Genomic DNA, 14,617 nt, shown 5'->3' with positions numbered 1-14,617 from the left:
GACGAGGTAAAAATTCCGTCCCTACTCTTAGTCTGTGCACATTGCAAATGACCATCTATGTTGTCATGTTCCATAGACCATTACAAATCCCATTCGATTCAATAGCCATCAATCGACATGGTCACTATCGTGTGTTAATGTGTGCCTTGGGCTATTTTCAAATTATCACTAGGGATATCAGCCAGTCTGCAATGCAGATACCTCGCTTTCCCCATGGATATCAGAGAGGAAATGAGAGCCCCAGATTTGCATCAAAGTGCAAGACATTCAAAAGTGTATCCATCTGGTCCCATGTGCTTCTGCAGCCAGGCGTGCATCTGAATGAAACACAAGAGCCTTTACTCCATCAGTGGTTTACTTGTTTGTGCCCACCTGCACTGGATACTGTCAGTGAGTGGCCAATTCCCCATCAGTTTATATCAGTTCACAATGCAAATACCCATCGGTTAAGGCTTAGACCCTGGGAAATCGAAAATACCCCAATGCCCCCTCATCAAATGCAGCATTTCTGGACTCCAGATACAATACGGTCCATGCCTTCATGGTTCCAAAAGTATCCTTTGTTGCCAGCTGACCAGAGATTTCCAGATAATCACGGTGTGCTACACTCTTCATAAACTGGCCATTAAAAGGCTCAAATGGAGCAGCAAGAGGACCTCACTGAGGAACAAAGGATACCAGCAGAGAAAGCCTCTTTACCGGAGCAGTTCAGCAGAATTTGATACAGGACACTTTCTCCTCAGGTCCCCATGGACTTTTCACTTATGATCAATTTCCCTACATCTTTCCCAGCCTCTGCAATAATCCACAATCACTGACTTTTTTTTTGCCACCCAAATAACCAGGTACACAGAACACACGTTTTTATTTTATTTGTACAGCTTTCCTTAGCTGCACAAGTGAAACTGTGGCTACGTTCTGCAACTCCAGTGCCGACGTGTTGCCGCAGATTCTAGTGTCTGCCAGGCTGCTACGATTGTGCGCATTGTGTTTGAATACCTAGGCCGGTGCTTCATCCTGTGGCTGGACAGCTGAATGTCGGGGAAAGATTCCAGGCTGGTCAAGTAGCTGTCAGTGTAGCCTAAGGCGATCTTGCTTCAAGTTGTTACGCTTGATTCCAGACATGCGGAGCAGCCTGGCCCTGTGCAAGTTCTGGCACACATCAGAAAGGAATGACGGAGGAATAGTTTGACCGTGTTGTCCTTCAGAGAGGCAACATCTTCACTTATCATACCCACTCTATTGTAGCAATGACATTGCTGGAGACCCCCCTCGTCATCCAGCCTAGCTGATATCCAAAGAGAAGGTCACTCAGCAAACCAAAGCCTACTTGGCAGGAGTCTGTGTATTTGTGTGATACTGAAATGCTGACTTAATGGCCTCTGCAATTCAAATATCCCTGGAGGTATCGCTTACTCCAAGGAACTTTTGTTGTGGCTACGAGTCTCATACTATTAGCTGCAGTATAAACGTTTCCTAATGCAATGCCACGAAATAAAACAGCACAACAATGGACATCTTTATTGGTTAATATTTTATTCTTATGCTGTATAAAAACGTTCCATACAGAAATGAATAGAAGCGATACTACTCGGCCTATAAATCATTGTTATTAAGAACATACATAACAATTATTAATAAAATACATTAACGGCTTTGTGAAAATAACAATATATATATATTTCTTTACATTCAACATTTCTGTATTAGAGCTTTGTGTGGAAAACTAGCCAGAATCTTTTGCGATAAAGGACTATTTGATTTGTTTTAAATTAATATGACCCGCTTCGATTTAGCGACTAGTCACAATGCTCATTTTTGATTTGGCCCGGCACCCAAATTAAACGTTCTCTTAATATGCTGTGTGTAGACTCCTCTTCTGAAATTCACGCCAAAGGGTCAAGCACTCCATGTCGATTTTGGGTCAAAACTGAATCTGATACATTTTTCTGTTGAATTGGCAGAGAAAATATTAAAAGTAGCAAAGGCCTTGCACAATCCTAACCTAACTCTGGGCCTCTGCAATGCTGCTTGATAACTGAGTGCTAGGAGATGCGTGGTGGTTGAAAACTAGGGTCCGTAAGGATAAGAGTCAGTAATAAATACAAGGAGGAAGTCAGGAGAAACTTCTTTACCCAGGCAACGTTTAGAATGTGGAACTCGCTACCACATGGAGTAGCTAGAGGGAAATGCATAGATGCATTTGAGGGGATGTAATATAAATGCATGAAGGAGAAAAGAATAAAAGGATGGTGATAGGGTTAGATAAAGTAGGTTAGAAGGAGGTTCATGTGGAGGATAAACACCCGCATGGATCAGTGTGGTCGAACGGCCTACTTCCTGTTCAGTAAATGCTTTGTTTTTTTTAATTGATTCACAGGATGTGGGCTTCGCTGGCTGGGCCTGCATTTATTGCCCATCCCTAATTACCCTTGAGAAGGTGGTGATGAGCTGCCTTCTTGAGCCATTGCTGTAATGTAGCACATTCTTTTCCAGGGCTGTAGCACATATTATTATCAGTCTTCCTTCCTTCCTTCAACCTGCAAGCTTTTGAAATCCAAGTTTAACATCACGGAGACACAACTTCCTAACTGATCTCCTTGTTTATCTACTCCCTTCCCCTCTCTCGGTGTCCAACTTGGCCATCCACCCAGGGTTCTCATCCAAAAATATGCCTTTTAAAAAGAAACATAAAAATAACAAACAAACAGTACAAGGGGGAGAATCTCACTCACCAAGGGAAAGTCATGTAACACCACAGTGGAGGCTCTGGAGAAACCGTGTTCATACTCAGAGAGCCTTGTCAACATCTCCTGTTTGTCTCGCCCCCATTTCCGTGAATTCTCCTCCAACTAACACAAACAGTGGAGAGATATGAAGATCAATTATTTCCAGCAGAAGTCATGGCTTAAGTGAAATCCTCAGTGTGTAATTGAGTTGGTAATAATTTTCATATTTCACAATGAGCCACCACAGCAAACTGAGGTTTTTTCTTTGTACTAATGAGACAATTTTGCACTGAGATGTATCAAACACTCCACAGCTAACTTACCCTGGAAACTAAATTAAAAACTGAATCTTATGTTAATACTCAGTAAGTCTCCCAGTATCTGACAGGAGAGCAGCATTCCTGTAAAGAAGGGTCTCTCCCCCTGTGTGTCTTTGCAGCCATTTTCCAGTCAGATTTTAAGCTTTTGCAGTTTATTTCCTTCTCTCAGTTATCGCCCTGCTGCTGCTGCTTAACCCATCCTGTAAGGAGGGAGCCTTTACCACATCTTGTCGAAGGGTGAAATATTTTTAAAAACTTAAAATAAATAGGATCGCTGGATCTTTCATCAGACCTGGAATGTTGCTTCTGTTTCACAGAATCACAGGGTTGCTACAGTGCAGAAGGAGGCCATTTGGCCCATCATTACACGAGCTCTCCAACTGAGCAATTCACTCAATGCCATTCTCCCACCTCTTCCACATAACCCTGCAGATTCTTCCTTTTCGGATATTGAATGCTTCAATTGAACCTGCCTTCACTGCACGCTCAGGCAGTGCATTCCAGATCCTATCGACTCACTGTGTGTAAAAGCTTTTTTTCTCATGTCGCTTATGCCTCTTTTGCCAATCACTTTAAATCGGTTCCCTCTTGTTCTTGATCCTTTCATGAATGGGAACAGTTTCTCCCTATCTACTCTGCCCAGACCCCCTCATGATTTTGAAAAGCTCTATCAAATCTCCTCTCAACCTTCTATTCTGCAAGGTAAACAGTCCCAGCTTCTCCAATCTATCTGCACAACTGAAGTTCCTCATCCCCGGAACCATTCTCATGATTCTTTTCCACGCTCTCTCCAATGCCTTCACATCCTTCCTAAATAAAGTGCAGTGCCCAGAACTGGACAGGTGCTGCCTGGCCTACGGAGCATTTCCCTGCATTTTCTGCTCTTATTTCAGGATTCCAGCATCTGCAGACGTTTGCTTTGGTTGAATTGAATTTCCATTTTAAAGCTTTGTTCTAGGGATGTGCACCTTCCTAACAGAGATGTGTTACTGTCCATCCCTCACTATCCTGAAGCTTTTTCTTAATCTATTCTTGTGGTGACGGTGTGCCCATAATGGTGTTGGGTAGGTCAGTAGTTGCAGATCCAATTCTATGCTTCAGTTTCCTTTTAGTTCTGAGCAAGATTCCTGTATTTAAAGGGAAACCCACAGCAGAAAGCTCATCACGTGAACAATTTCAACGTCAAGTGATCTAAGTTCCGTCTGTGCACCAAGTCTTTGAGGGGCAAGCCAGAAAAAAACTTGAACTCAAACATTTTTTTCTTCTTGCCAAAGGTTCAAGAAGTATTTTCCCCACTTCTAACTTTTGGATCTCCTCACATTGTGCACCATCATTGCCCGAGAAACAGCCAAGTGTTCTGCTCCTGGCTTCTGTTGCTACTGCAGTCGAAACTGACCAGCAGCAAGTGTTCGCCGCGGAGGCTTTTATAGGTTGAATTTGGAGGCAGGAGGGTGGGGAGTTTCTGCAAGTCGTGCATCAGGCTGTGTGGTACTTCCCCGCCTCAGAGTGATCTTGCCAGAGTCGGGGTCAAACCAGCACCGGCTCCCCACCCAGGGGTGCCTGGGGGTGCCCTCCCAGTGGCAGTCCAGCATGCGGGGTGGGGTGGGGGAGGGGCATCAATGCCTCCTTTTATTTCCCCATCCTGGAGACATGGAGATCAGCAGGTCATAGCTGCAGCGATAAGCCATCCTGTGGAGGAGTTTTCTCCTCTACACTGGCAGTGGAGTCCACACGTTATTCCCAAAAACCCAAAGAGCGTGCTTCCACCTTGATGTGCCCTCTCGTATCCCCACTGACATCAACAGTGCCCATCTCTCCCAGTGGGGCTGCCAGCCACTCAGTGCCTTGGCCGTTGCGATTGTGTTGTCTACACAGCAGGACCCACCGTCCTAAACTGGACAAGCAAATGCGGAGACGGCCTGTTTGACTGCCATCGGGAAGGTCGTGCAGGTAGAAAGCCTTCAGACACCATTGGGGAAAGGACCTGGAAATGATCTCGGTCCACATTTAGAAACAATGTTGGCAACATTCTGCCCTTAGAATATGTTCCAAATGGCGGATGAAATGGCTTCTGCTCCCAACAAAGGATGACGTCAGAGGTCAGATGATTTTGCAAGCCTAGGGCAAGCCACAGTGTGCAAAGCCACTTCTCCAAACGGAATTAAAAAACAGAAAATGCTGCAAAACCTCAGTAGGTCTGGCAGTGTCTGGGGAGAGAGAAACAGAGTTAACGTTTCAAGGTCGTATGACTCTTCTCCAGGAAGCACAGCATAGAAGGATGTAATTTTCATTCCCCTCAGCACTGCACTGGAGGGTCAACCTGGATTTTGCCCTCATTACTGTCACTGTTGCTCACTATGTCCATTGGTGCCTCAGTTGAGGTCTTTAAGTCTTGTCTCACTATAACAACTATAACATTGGTGCAAATTAACATTGAGGTAGTATGAGTGTGTGAAATTCTTGTGTCTACTATCTTAATGCAAGCGTCAGCAAAAGACTGTGTAACACATTGGACGCCTACATTTGCAAAGTATAATTTCAAGGAATTAGTGGCTTGGCCTGGTTTAGTTCTAGCATAGACTTCCATAGAAGCAGCAAAGATGCAGACAACCTTTCTAAGTGACCTACAGTCCAGTCTCTCAAGGATTTTCTTTCGTGTGTCACATAGAGAGTCAAATACTTAACAAGTGCAAAGTGATGCTTTCTGAAAACACTTTTCAAAATCTACGGTACCAGTGTCTCCAGCGTTTGTATACGGCCCTGAGCCTTTTCCAATTTCGCGAGTAGACTCAGTTTCTCTGTGTCGGAAAGGGATTCCTGAAAGAAAGCAGAGCAGTAAAAAGTCATCGTAAAGGGAGGGGTTCAACATGGGGGTTAAAATGTTAGAAATCTGAAATGAAAATGGGGAACGTATGTAGGGTTGCCAACTCTCCAGGATTTTCCAGGATTTCACAGAATCAGAATCACAGAATCACAGTGCAGAAGAGGCCATTCAGCCCATCGAGTCTGCACCGACACATGAGAAACACCTGACCTACCTACCTAATCCCATTTACCAGCACTTGGCCCACAGCCTTGAATGTTATGACGTGCCAAGTGCTCATCCAGGTACTTTTTAAAGGATGTGAGGCAACCCGCCTCCCCCACCCTCCCAGGCAGCGCATTCCAGACCGTCACCACCCTCTGGGTAAAAAAGTTTTTCCTCACATCCCCCCTAAACCTCCTGCCCCTCACCTTGAACTTATGTCCCCTTGTGACTGACCCTTCAACTAAGGGGAACAGCTGCTCCCTATCCACCCTGCCCATGCCCCTCATAATCTTGTACACCTCGATCAGGTCGCCCCTCAGTCTTCTCTGCTCCAACAAAAACAACCCAAGTCTATCCAACCTCTCTTCATAACTTAAATATTTCATCCCAGGCAAAATCCTGGTGAATCTCCTCTGCACCCCCTCTAGTGCAATCACATCCTTCCTATAATGTGGTGACCAGAACTGCACACAGTACTCCAGCTGTGGCCTCACCAAGGTTCTACACAACTCCAACATGATCTCCCTACTTTTGTAATCTATGCCTCGATTGATAAAGGCAAGTGTCCCATATGCTTTTTTCACTACCCCACTAACATGCTCCTCCTCCTTCAGAGATCTATGGATACACACACCAAGGTCCCTTTCTTCCTCAGAACTTCCTAGTGCCATGCTGTTCTTTGAATAATTCCTTGTCAAATTACTCCTTCCAAAGTGTATCACCTCATACTTTTCAAGGTTAAATTCCATCTGCCACTCATCTGCCCATTTGACCATCCCGTCTATATCTTCCTGTAGCCCAAGACACTGAACCTCACTGTTAACCACCCGGCCAATCTTTGTGTCATCAGCAAACTTATTAATCCTACCTCCCACATTGTCATGTATGTCGTTTATATAAATGACAAATAATAGGGGACCGAGCACAGATCCCTGTGGTACGCCACTGGACACTGGCTTCCAGTCACTAAAGCATCCTTCTGTCATCACCCTCTGTCTCCTACAACTAAGCCAATTTGAATCCACCTTATCAAATTACCCTGGAGCCCATGTGCATTTGCCTTCTTTATAAGTCTCCCAAGTGGGACCTTGTCAAAGGCTTTGCTGAAATCCACATAAACTACATCAACTACACTACCCTCATCTACACACCTGGTCACTTCCTCAAAAAATTCAATCAAATTTGTTAGGCATGACCTCCCTCTGACAAAGCCATGCTGACTATCCCTGATCAAACCTTGCCTCTCCTAGTGGAGATAGATACCCTCCTTCAGAAATTTCTCCAATAGTTTCCCTACCACTGATGTGAAACTCACTGGCCTGTAGTTCCCTGACTTGTCTCTACAACCCTTCTTAAATAGCGGGACCACATTAGCTGTTCTCCAGTCCTCTGGCAGCACCTCTGGCCAGAGAGGAATTAAAAATTTGGGCCAGAGTCCCTGCGATCTCCTCCCTTGCCTCCCTCAGCAGTCTGGGACACAAATCATCTGGACCTGGAGATTTGTCCACTTTTAGGCATGCCAACACCTCCAATACCTTGTCACTCTCTATATCAATTTGCTTAAGAACCTCGCAGTCTCTCTCCCCAAGTTCGATGCCTCTCCTAATTGCTTTCTTAAGATCCACCCTGCACTGTCTGTACTCCAGTAATGCCTCTGCTGATTTACTCCCCTTGTACCCGCTAAAAGCCTCTCTTTTCCTTCTCATCATAACCTGAATATCTCTGGTCATCCATGGTTCTCTGGGCTTGTCACTCCTTCCTATCACCCTAGAGGGAACGTGTTGAGCCTGTACCCTCCCCATTTCTTTTTGAACACCCCCCACTGTTCCTCTGTAGATTTCCCCACAAGTAGCTGTTCCCAATCTACCTTGGCCAGATCCAGCCTTATTTTACTAAAATCCACTCTCACCCAATCCAGAATATTTTTTTGCAACTTGCTGATTTCTTTGTCCATATCAAACTTAAACTGTACCATGTTGTGGTCGCTATCACTAAAATGCTCCCCCATCACCACTTCAGCCACCTGTCCGGCTTCATTCCCCAGAATTAGGTCCCTTGTTGTACCCTCTACATATTGACGTAAAAAGTTCTCCTGTACACGTTTCAAGAAATCCACTCTATCCAAGCCCTTAACACTATGTCTATCCTAATTAATGTTGGGAAAGTTGAAATCACCTAATATAATTACCCTATTGTTATTGTTTTTACACACCTCCACAAATTGTGCACATATTTGCTCCTCAATTTCCCACTGACTATCTGGGTGTTTATAATAAACACCTAATAATGTGGTTGCCCTTTTTTATTCCTAAGCTCCACCCACAAAGCTTCATTCGATGCCCCAAGATATTATCTCTCCTTACTGAAGTAACGGACTCCTTAACTAATAATGCAACCCCTCCTCCTCTTTTACTTGCCCTCCCCTGTCTCACCTGAAGATTCTATATCCCGGAATGTTGAGCTGCCAATCCCGCCCTTCCCTCAACCGTGTCTCAGTGATGGCTAATATATCACAATTCCACATGCCAATCCTTACCCTTAACTCATCCATTTTACTTGTAATGCTCCTGGCATTAAAGTAGAGGCCATCCAGCCTTGCCTTACTCCCTTGAAGCTTATTGCAGCTGGAATCCCTCTGACTTGATTGTTTTACTGTATTATGATTAATCTACAGACACTAACAAACAGAAAACTCAGGAGAAAAATCATAGGGAGCAGTTAAAAAAAGTTTTTAAATCATTTTTGTTATTAGTTATCAACATTTTGGAGAAAAGGCTGTTTGACTGGGCAGTGCAGTTGGAAGCTGGATGCTCCACTGGAGTTGGTAAGCTTAAATAGAAAGGACACTCCGACAATGTTGACATGGTCTATTTAACATAAACATTTAAGAACTTACATTGTGACTGACAGAGATTAAGATCTAAGATTAAGATCTATGGGTCTGGATGAAGAAATTAATTGAACTCATTTTACTCAGCCTCCCAGAACACAGTCCTCTCAGTATCTCTTTCAATCTTCTCCTGAACAGATGGACAAACATCCAAAGGCCAATGACTCTGACAGTGCAGCACTCCTTCAGTGTAACACCAGGGTGTCAAACAACAGCAATAATAACTTGCATTTATGTAGCACCTTCAACCCAGTGAAACACCCCAAGAAGCTTCACAGGAGTGTTAACAATTGCATTTGATACCACGTTGATATTAGGACAGATGACCAGAAGCTTCATCAGGGAGTATTAAGGAGCATCTTAAAGGAGGAGAGAGAGAGAGAGGTGAGATGCAGGGAAGTTTAGGAAGGGTGCTCTAAAGCTTAGGGCCTTGCCAGTCGTCGGCATGGCTACCAATGATGGAACATTGTGGGACCCAAATCCACAACTTTCTAACTCGGTGGAGAACTCTAACTGAAGCTCTGTTGCTACTGTCAGTTAAAATGTTAAAGAATCCTGTAAGTTCATTTGATAATCAAATCTCATATATTGTATTAAATGAATCATACCTTCACTGAGAGCACTGGTTGCTGGAGAATGATGGGTGCAGTCTGGTGTCGTAACTTTCCTATTTCGTCCCGCAACCGGGCATTCTCTGCCAACAGAACAGACTCCACCTCCTTCCTTACACTGTCATCAGTAAACCCTATGCAAATACAGGCAACTTCAGAATTCACCATTACGCACAATAGACATCCGATACCATAACCAACATCCATTTGCATTATCAATTATCTTTCTTTGATTGTCGCAAAGGTTACTTACATCACATTTCAAATGCAAACAAATACTGACAAAATTCAGAAGTGGCTGTAGACTTTTCATGTCAATGTCCAAAACTTATCATTTCAATCACTGGATCTGATCGGCTGTTTCCCTGACTGGACGGTCTAGAACTAAGGGGCTGTTGCCCCAGGATGAGGGGTCGTCTATTTAGGATTGAGGTGGGGAGAAATTATTCAAACAGTAGCATGTGAAACTTTGGAATTCTCAACCGTGGAGAACTGTGGATGGGAGATCAGTCATTTAGCATATCAAGGCTGAGACTGATGCATTGTGGGCATGAGGGGAATCAAAGGATATGGGGTTAGGGCGAGAAAGTGGATTTGAGGTAAAAGACGAGCCATGATCTTGTTGAAAGGTAAGGCAGGCTTGAGGGCCATGTGGCCTACTCCTGTTCTTATTTCTTAATTCGTTCGTCAATGAATTTACCTGTACGTTTTTTAGATGCATCGGGTTTCTCTCTTGGTCTTTCTTTCAACCTTTTGTCCAAAAGAGTCTCCATTCTTTCTATAACCTGCATCAAAAAGACATTAAATAGGTCACTTAGATACTATTCATAAAGAATGGATGGTGTTTTATCCTGACTTTAACCATACTATATCTAAAACCCTGTGAGAGTACGAAGCTGACCTGCATGTCAGAATGTATCTCTAATACTGAGGAGTCACTGAAACGATATGTTAACAAGAGATTTGCTCACTGCCTGTCAAATAAGAATGCTCTCAATGTAATTTTCTAAGCTTTGATCCATTACACAATTGTGCCATCCAGTTAAGGGAAAAGGCCAATATTTGAGTAGGAGCAAGAATCTTCACTGCATTTTTTGAACTTTTGGAAAATAGAATTTAAAAATGGTGCCTGCAGTCTTAAAATATTATCAAAAGTAATCCATCGTGAGATGTTGCAGTACAACAACAAGGAATAGAAATCTGAGTGTGTATTCAGTGACAAAAAGGCTTCTCCTGATGATCTGGAGGTTGCCATGACCTGCTCTGAGTTTTTTTTTATTCATTCACGGGATGTGGGCATCGCTGGCTGGGCCAGCATTTATTGCCCATCCCTAATTGCCATTAAGAAGGAAGTGGTGAGCTGCCTTCCTGAGCCACTGCAGTCCATGTGGGTACACCCACAACGCTGTTAGGAAGGGAGTTCCAGGATTTTGACCCAGTGACAGTGAAGGAATGGCAACATATTTCCAAGTCAGGATGGTGATGACTTGGAGGGGAACTTCCAGGTGCTGGTGTTCCCATCTATCTGCTGCCCTTGTCCTTCTGGATGGTAGCGGTTGTGGGTTTGGAAGATGCTATCTAAGGAGCCCTGGTGAGTTCCTGTATATTGCATCTTGTAGATGGTACACATTGCTGCCACTGTGCATCGGTGGTGGAGGGAGTGCATGTTTGTAGATGGGGTGCCAATGAAGCGGGCTTTATCCTGGATGGTGTCAAGCTTCTTGAGTGCTGTGGGAGCTGCACTCATCCAGGCAAGTGGAGAGTATTCCATCACACTCCTGACTTGTGCCTTGTAGATGGTGGATAGGCTTTGGGGAGTCTGGAGGTGAGTTACTCACTGCAAAATTCCCAGCCTCTGACCTGCTCTTATAGCCATAGTATTTATACGGCTAGTTCTGTTCAGTTTTTGGTCAATAGTAACCCCCAGGATGTTGATAGGAGGGGATTTATTGATGGTAATGCCATTGAATGTCAAGGGGTGATGGTTAGATTCTCTCTTGTTGGAGATAATCATTGCCTGGCACTTGTGTGGCACGAATGTTACTTGCCACTTGTCAGCCCAAGCCTGGATATTGTCCAGGTCTTGCTGCATTTGGACATGGACTGCTTCAGTATCTGAGGAGTCGCGAATGGTGCTGAACATTGGATGTTCACTGATGATTGCACAATCAGTAAACTTCTGGCTTTATGATGGAAGGAAGGTCATTGATGAAGCAGCTAAAGGTGGTTGGGCCGAGGACACTAGTTGCAGTCTAGGAAGATTTGGTGACGGCATAGCAGGCTTTCCAACCTGGCAAGTTTCTGATCTTGGTTTGAACAACCAGACGATTGCTAAGTGCATATCAGACCAAGAGGCTATAATCATTAGAAAGGACTGAACAGGCTGGAGTTCTTATCTGTAGAAAAGGGAAAGCTGAGGGGTCATCTAATAGAGGTTTTTAAAACTACAAAGGAGTTTGATAAGGTAGATGTAGAGAAGATGTTTCCACTTGTGTAGCAATCCAAAACCAGGGGTCATAAATATAAGATGTTCACTAATACATCCCGTCAGGATTTCAGCAGAAACATCTTTACCCAGACCAAGGATTGAAAATGGAACATACTACCATATGGAGTAGTTGAGGTGAAAAGCAGAGATACTTTCAAGAGGAAGCTAGATAAGTACTTAAGGGGGAAAGGATTAGAAGGATATGCTGAAAGGGTTAGGTGAAGTAGGGTGGGAGGAGGTTCATGTGGAGCATAAACACTGGCATGGACCAGTTGGGTCAAATGGCCTGTTTCTCTGCTGTAAGATCCATCTAATTCTATGTCTCTGATGTACAGTTGTTCTCTTATAATTAGTGTTTGACAATATATTAATTAGGTGTGAAAAGTTATGTTTAGTCTTAAAACACAAGTGAGGTTCATTTCTCTTTCAAGGCTGGATGCTGAGTACAAAACAAGTTCAACATTAGTACTCTACATAATCATCTGTTTCATGTTTTAAAAACAGCTTCAGCAACAGCGTTACCTTTTCTTGTTTCCGTATAGTGTCTTCCAGAATCTTTGATTTGTGCATTTTTTCCTGGTATTTTTGTAACACAGCTTGTTGCTGCTGATGGGCTTTCTGCAACCGGAGGAGTTCAGCCTCACGATCGTTCTTCTGTAACAGGCAACATTGACACAGAGGTCTTAATGAACTAAAACTGCAGCAATGCCTGTAATGTAAAACTTACATTAGGAACATAAACGCGCCCAACATGATTGTTGCTCTTCGATAAGGTCAACCCTGACAACCAACTGCTCGCCACATCCCTCAAATAACAACTTTGTCCTGAATTGCCTCTTATGCTCATTGAGACTGTTTTCCACACTGGTGGTGGGGAGGCGGTGGTGTAGTGGTATTGTCTCTGGGCTGGTCATCCTGGGGTAATGCCCTGGGGACCTGGGTTTGAATCCCACCACAACAGATGGTAGAATTTGAATTCAATAAATATCTGGAATTTTTTTTAAAAGTCTGATGATGACCATGAAACTTATAAATTGTCATAAAAAACCCATCTGAATAACTAATGTCCTTTAGGGAAGGAAATCAGCTGTCCTCACCCAGACACGCCTACATGTGACTCCAGACCCACAGAAATGTTGTTGGCTCAAAAGAAAGGCCCCCTGAACAAGGGCAAATAAATGCTGGCCTAGCCAGTGATGCCCACAAACGAATAATTTTAAAAATTCCACAATCTATTAGCCTTATAATTTACACTGTTTTAACTTGTGTTTCCTATCAATACTTCAACACTTGCAGCAATATTAGCTGGACCAATTTTGTCGATTCCGCTCATAACTTCCAAAGTTTCAGATTGGTCAGCTTGAAATGTCCTTTTTTCCATTCGGAAGCAAACACACCCCCCTTAAAGCTTTCCCTGTGGGCAGAATTTTTAGCTTGGCGATCCGATCGGATGCGAAATTGCACGAGATGATGTCAGGCGAGCATCCTGATGTCATTTCACGCTCACGCGCTATTGGGGGCAACGGAGGCGTGCAGAAGTCGGAAGTGCGCCTGCCGACAATTAAGAGGCCAATTAAGGTAATTAAAGGAGCAGTTGACTCCAACTTTTCATGGTCCGTCCAACCTTACGGTTGGTGGGTGGGCAAATCGGCCAGGCAGACTTCGCATTTTTCATGAAACCTCATCCAAGGGCGGGATGAGGTTTCCATTATTAAATGAAAGAAAAAGAAAAATCTATGGACAGCATTTTGATCATGTATATGTTCGGGTGACTGATGTGATGCCTGGACATTTTTTTCCTGATTTTAAAAACGTTTTAAGGTCTTCGCCCCCGCCCCACACCACCACCACCCCCACCAACCCCCCCACCCCCACCCCCCGAGGCAGCTCCCTGCCTTCAGGGAGTTTTCTGTCAGCGCTCACCCGTGTTCACGCTGATATCAGTGCCCACCCTCCTCCCATCCCCACCCTGGCAGCGCTGAGCTTCTCAGCACCTGTTTCATGCTGGCCGGTCATTAGTTGGCCAGTTATCATGAAATCGCAGTCGGGGGCAGATCACAGTCGATGGTCTATTCCCCAGCTGATCCCACACCTGGCAATCATGCCCGTCCGCCAACCTAAACATTCTGCCCCATAAATTCCTGAATCTTTGTTGCCCACTCTTCTTTGCACTCAAGGTCAATAATATCGAGCCCATTAGACGGTGATGACAACTGCACAGTATATTAAACATCAATAGTCCAAAAAGTATGCCCAGGCATTATTTGCCAGTACAACACTGTGGCTGGGATTTTACAGTTTACCTCGGTGCCCACCATTCGCCACATAGCAGATTTTATTTGGGCCAATTTTTACAAACTATTATACCTAGGTCAGGAGTGTGGTGGAATACTATTCACTTGCCTGGATGAGTGCAGTTCCAACAACAGTCGGGAAAGCTTGGCATCATCCAGGAAAAAGCAGCCCACTTGACTGGCACCCCAATCTGCTAACTTCAACAATCACTCCCTCCACCACCGATGCACAATGGCAGCAGTGTGTACCATCTACA

General features: G+C 44.2%; 1 protein-coding gene across 1 annotated transcript in view; it reads right to left on the bottom strand.

Moving 5' to 3' along the window:
• Positions 1-1,604: 1,604 nt before the first annotated feature.
• The window catches only part of ccdc33 (coiled-coil domain containing 33), a 312,770-nt gene continuing 299,757 nt past the window's right edge, over positions 1,605-14,617 (bottom strand). The window contains exons 21-26 of the mRNA XM_041178215.1: positions 12,589-12,720; positions 10,279-10,363; positions 9,576-9,712; positions 5,783-5,866; positions 2,736-2,852; positions 1,605-1,949 (exon numbers count right to left, since the gene is read on the bottom strand). Of these exons, the coding sequence (XP_041034149.1) occupies positions 1,887-1,949; positions 2,736-2,852; positions 5,783-5,866; positions 9,576-9,712; positions 10,279-10,363; positions 12,589-12,720 (618 nt within the window). The 3' untranslated portion in view covers positions 1,605-1,886. The remainder of the gene's footprint in view (positions 1,950-2,735; positions 2,853-5,782; positions 5,867-9,575; positions 9,713-10,278; positions 10,364-12,588; positions 12,721-14,617) is intronic.

The sequence above is a fragment of the Carcharodon carcharias genome, chromosome 32 (genome assembly GCF_017639515.1).
Source record: "Carcharodon carcharias isolate sCarCar2 chromosome 32, sCarCar2.pri, whole genome shotgun sequence".
Classification (NCBI taxonomy): Eukaryota; Metazoa; Chordata; class Chondrichthyes; order Lamniformes; family Lamnidae; genus Carcharodon; species Carcharodon carcharias.
Note: the sequence above shows the minus strand (reverse complement) of the source record. Positions and strands in the feature narration are given on the sequence as shown.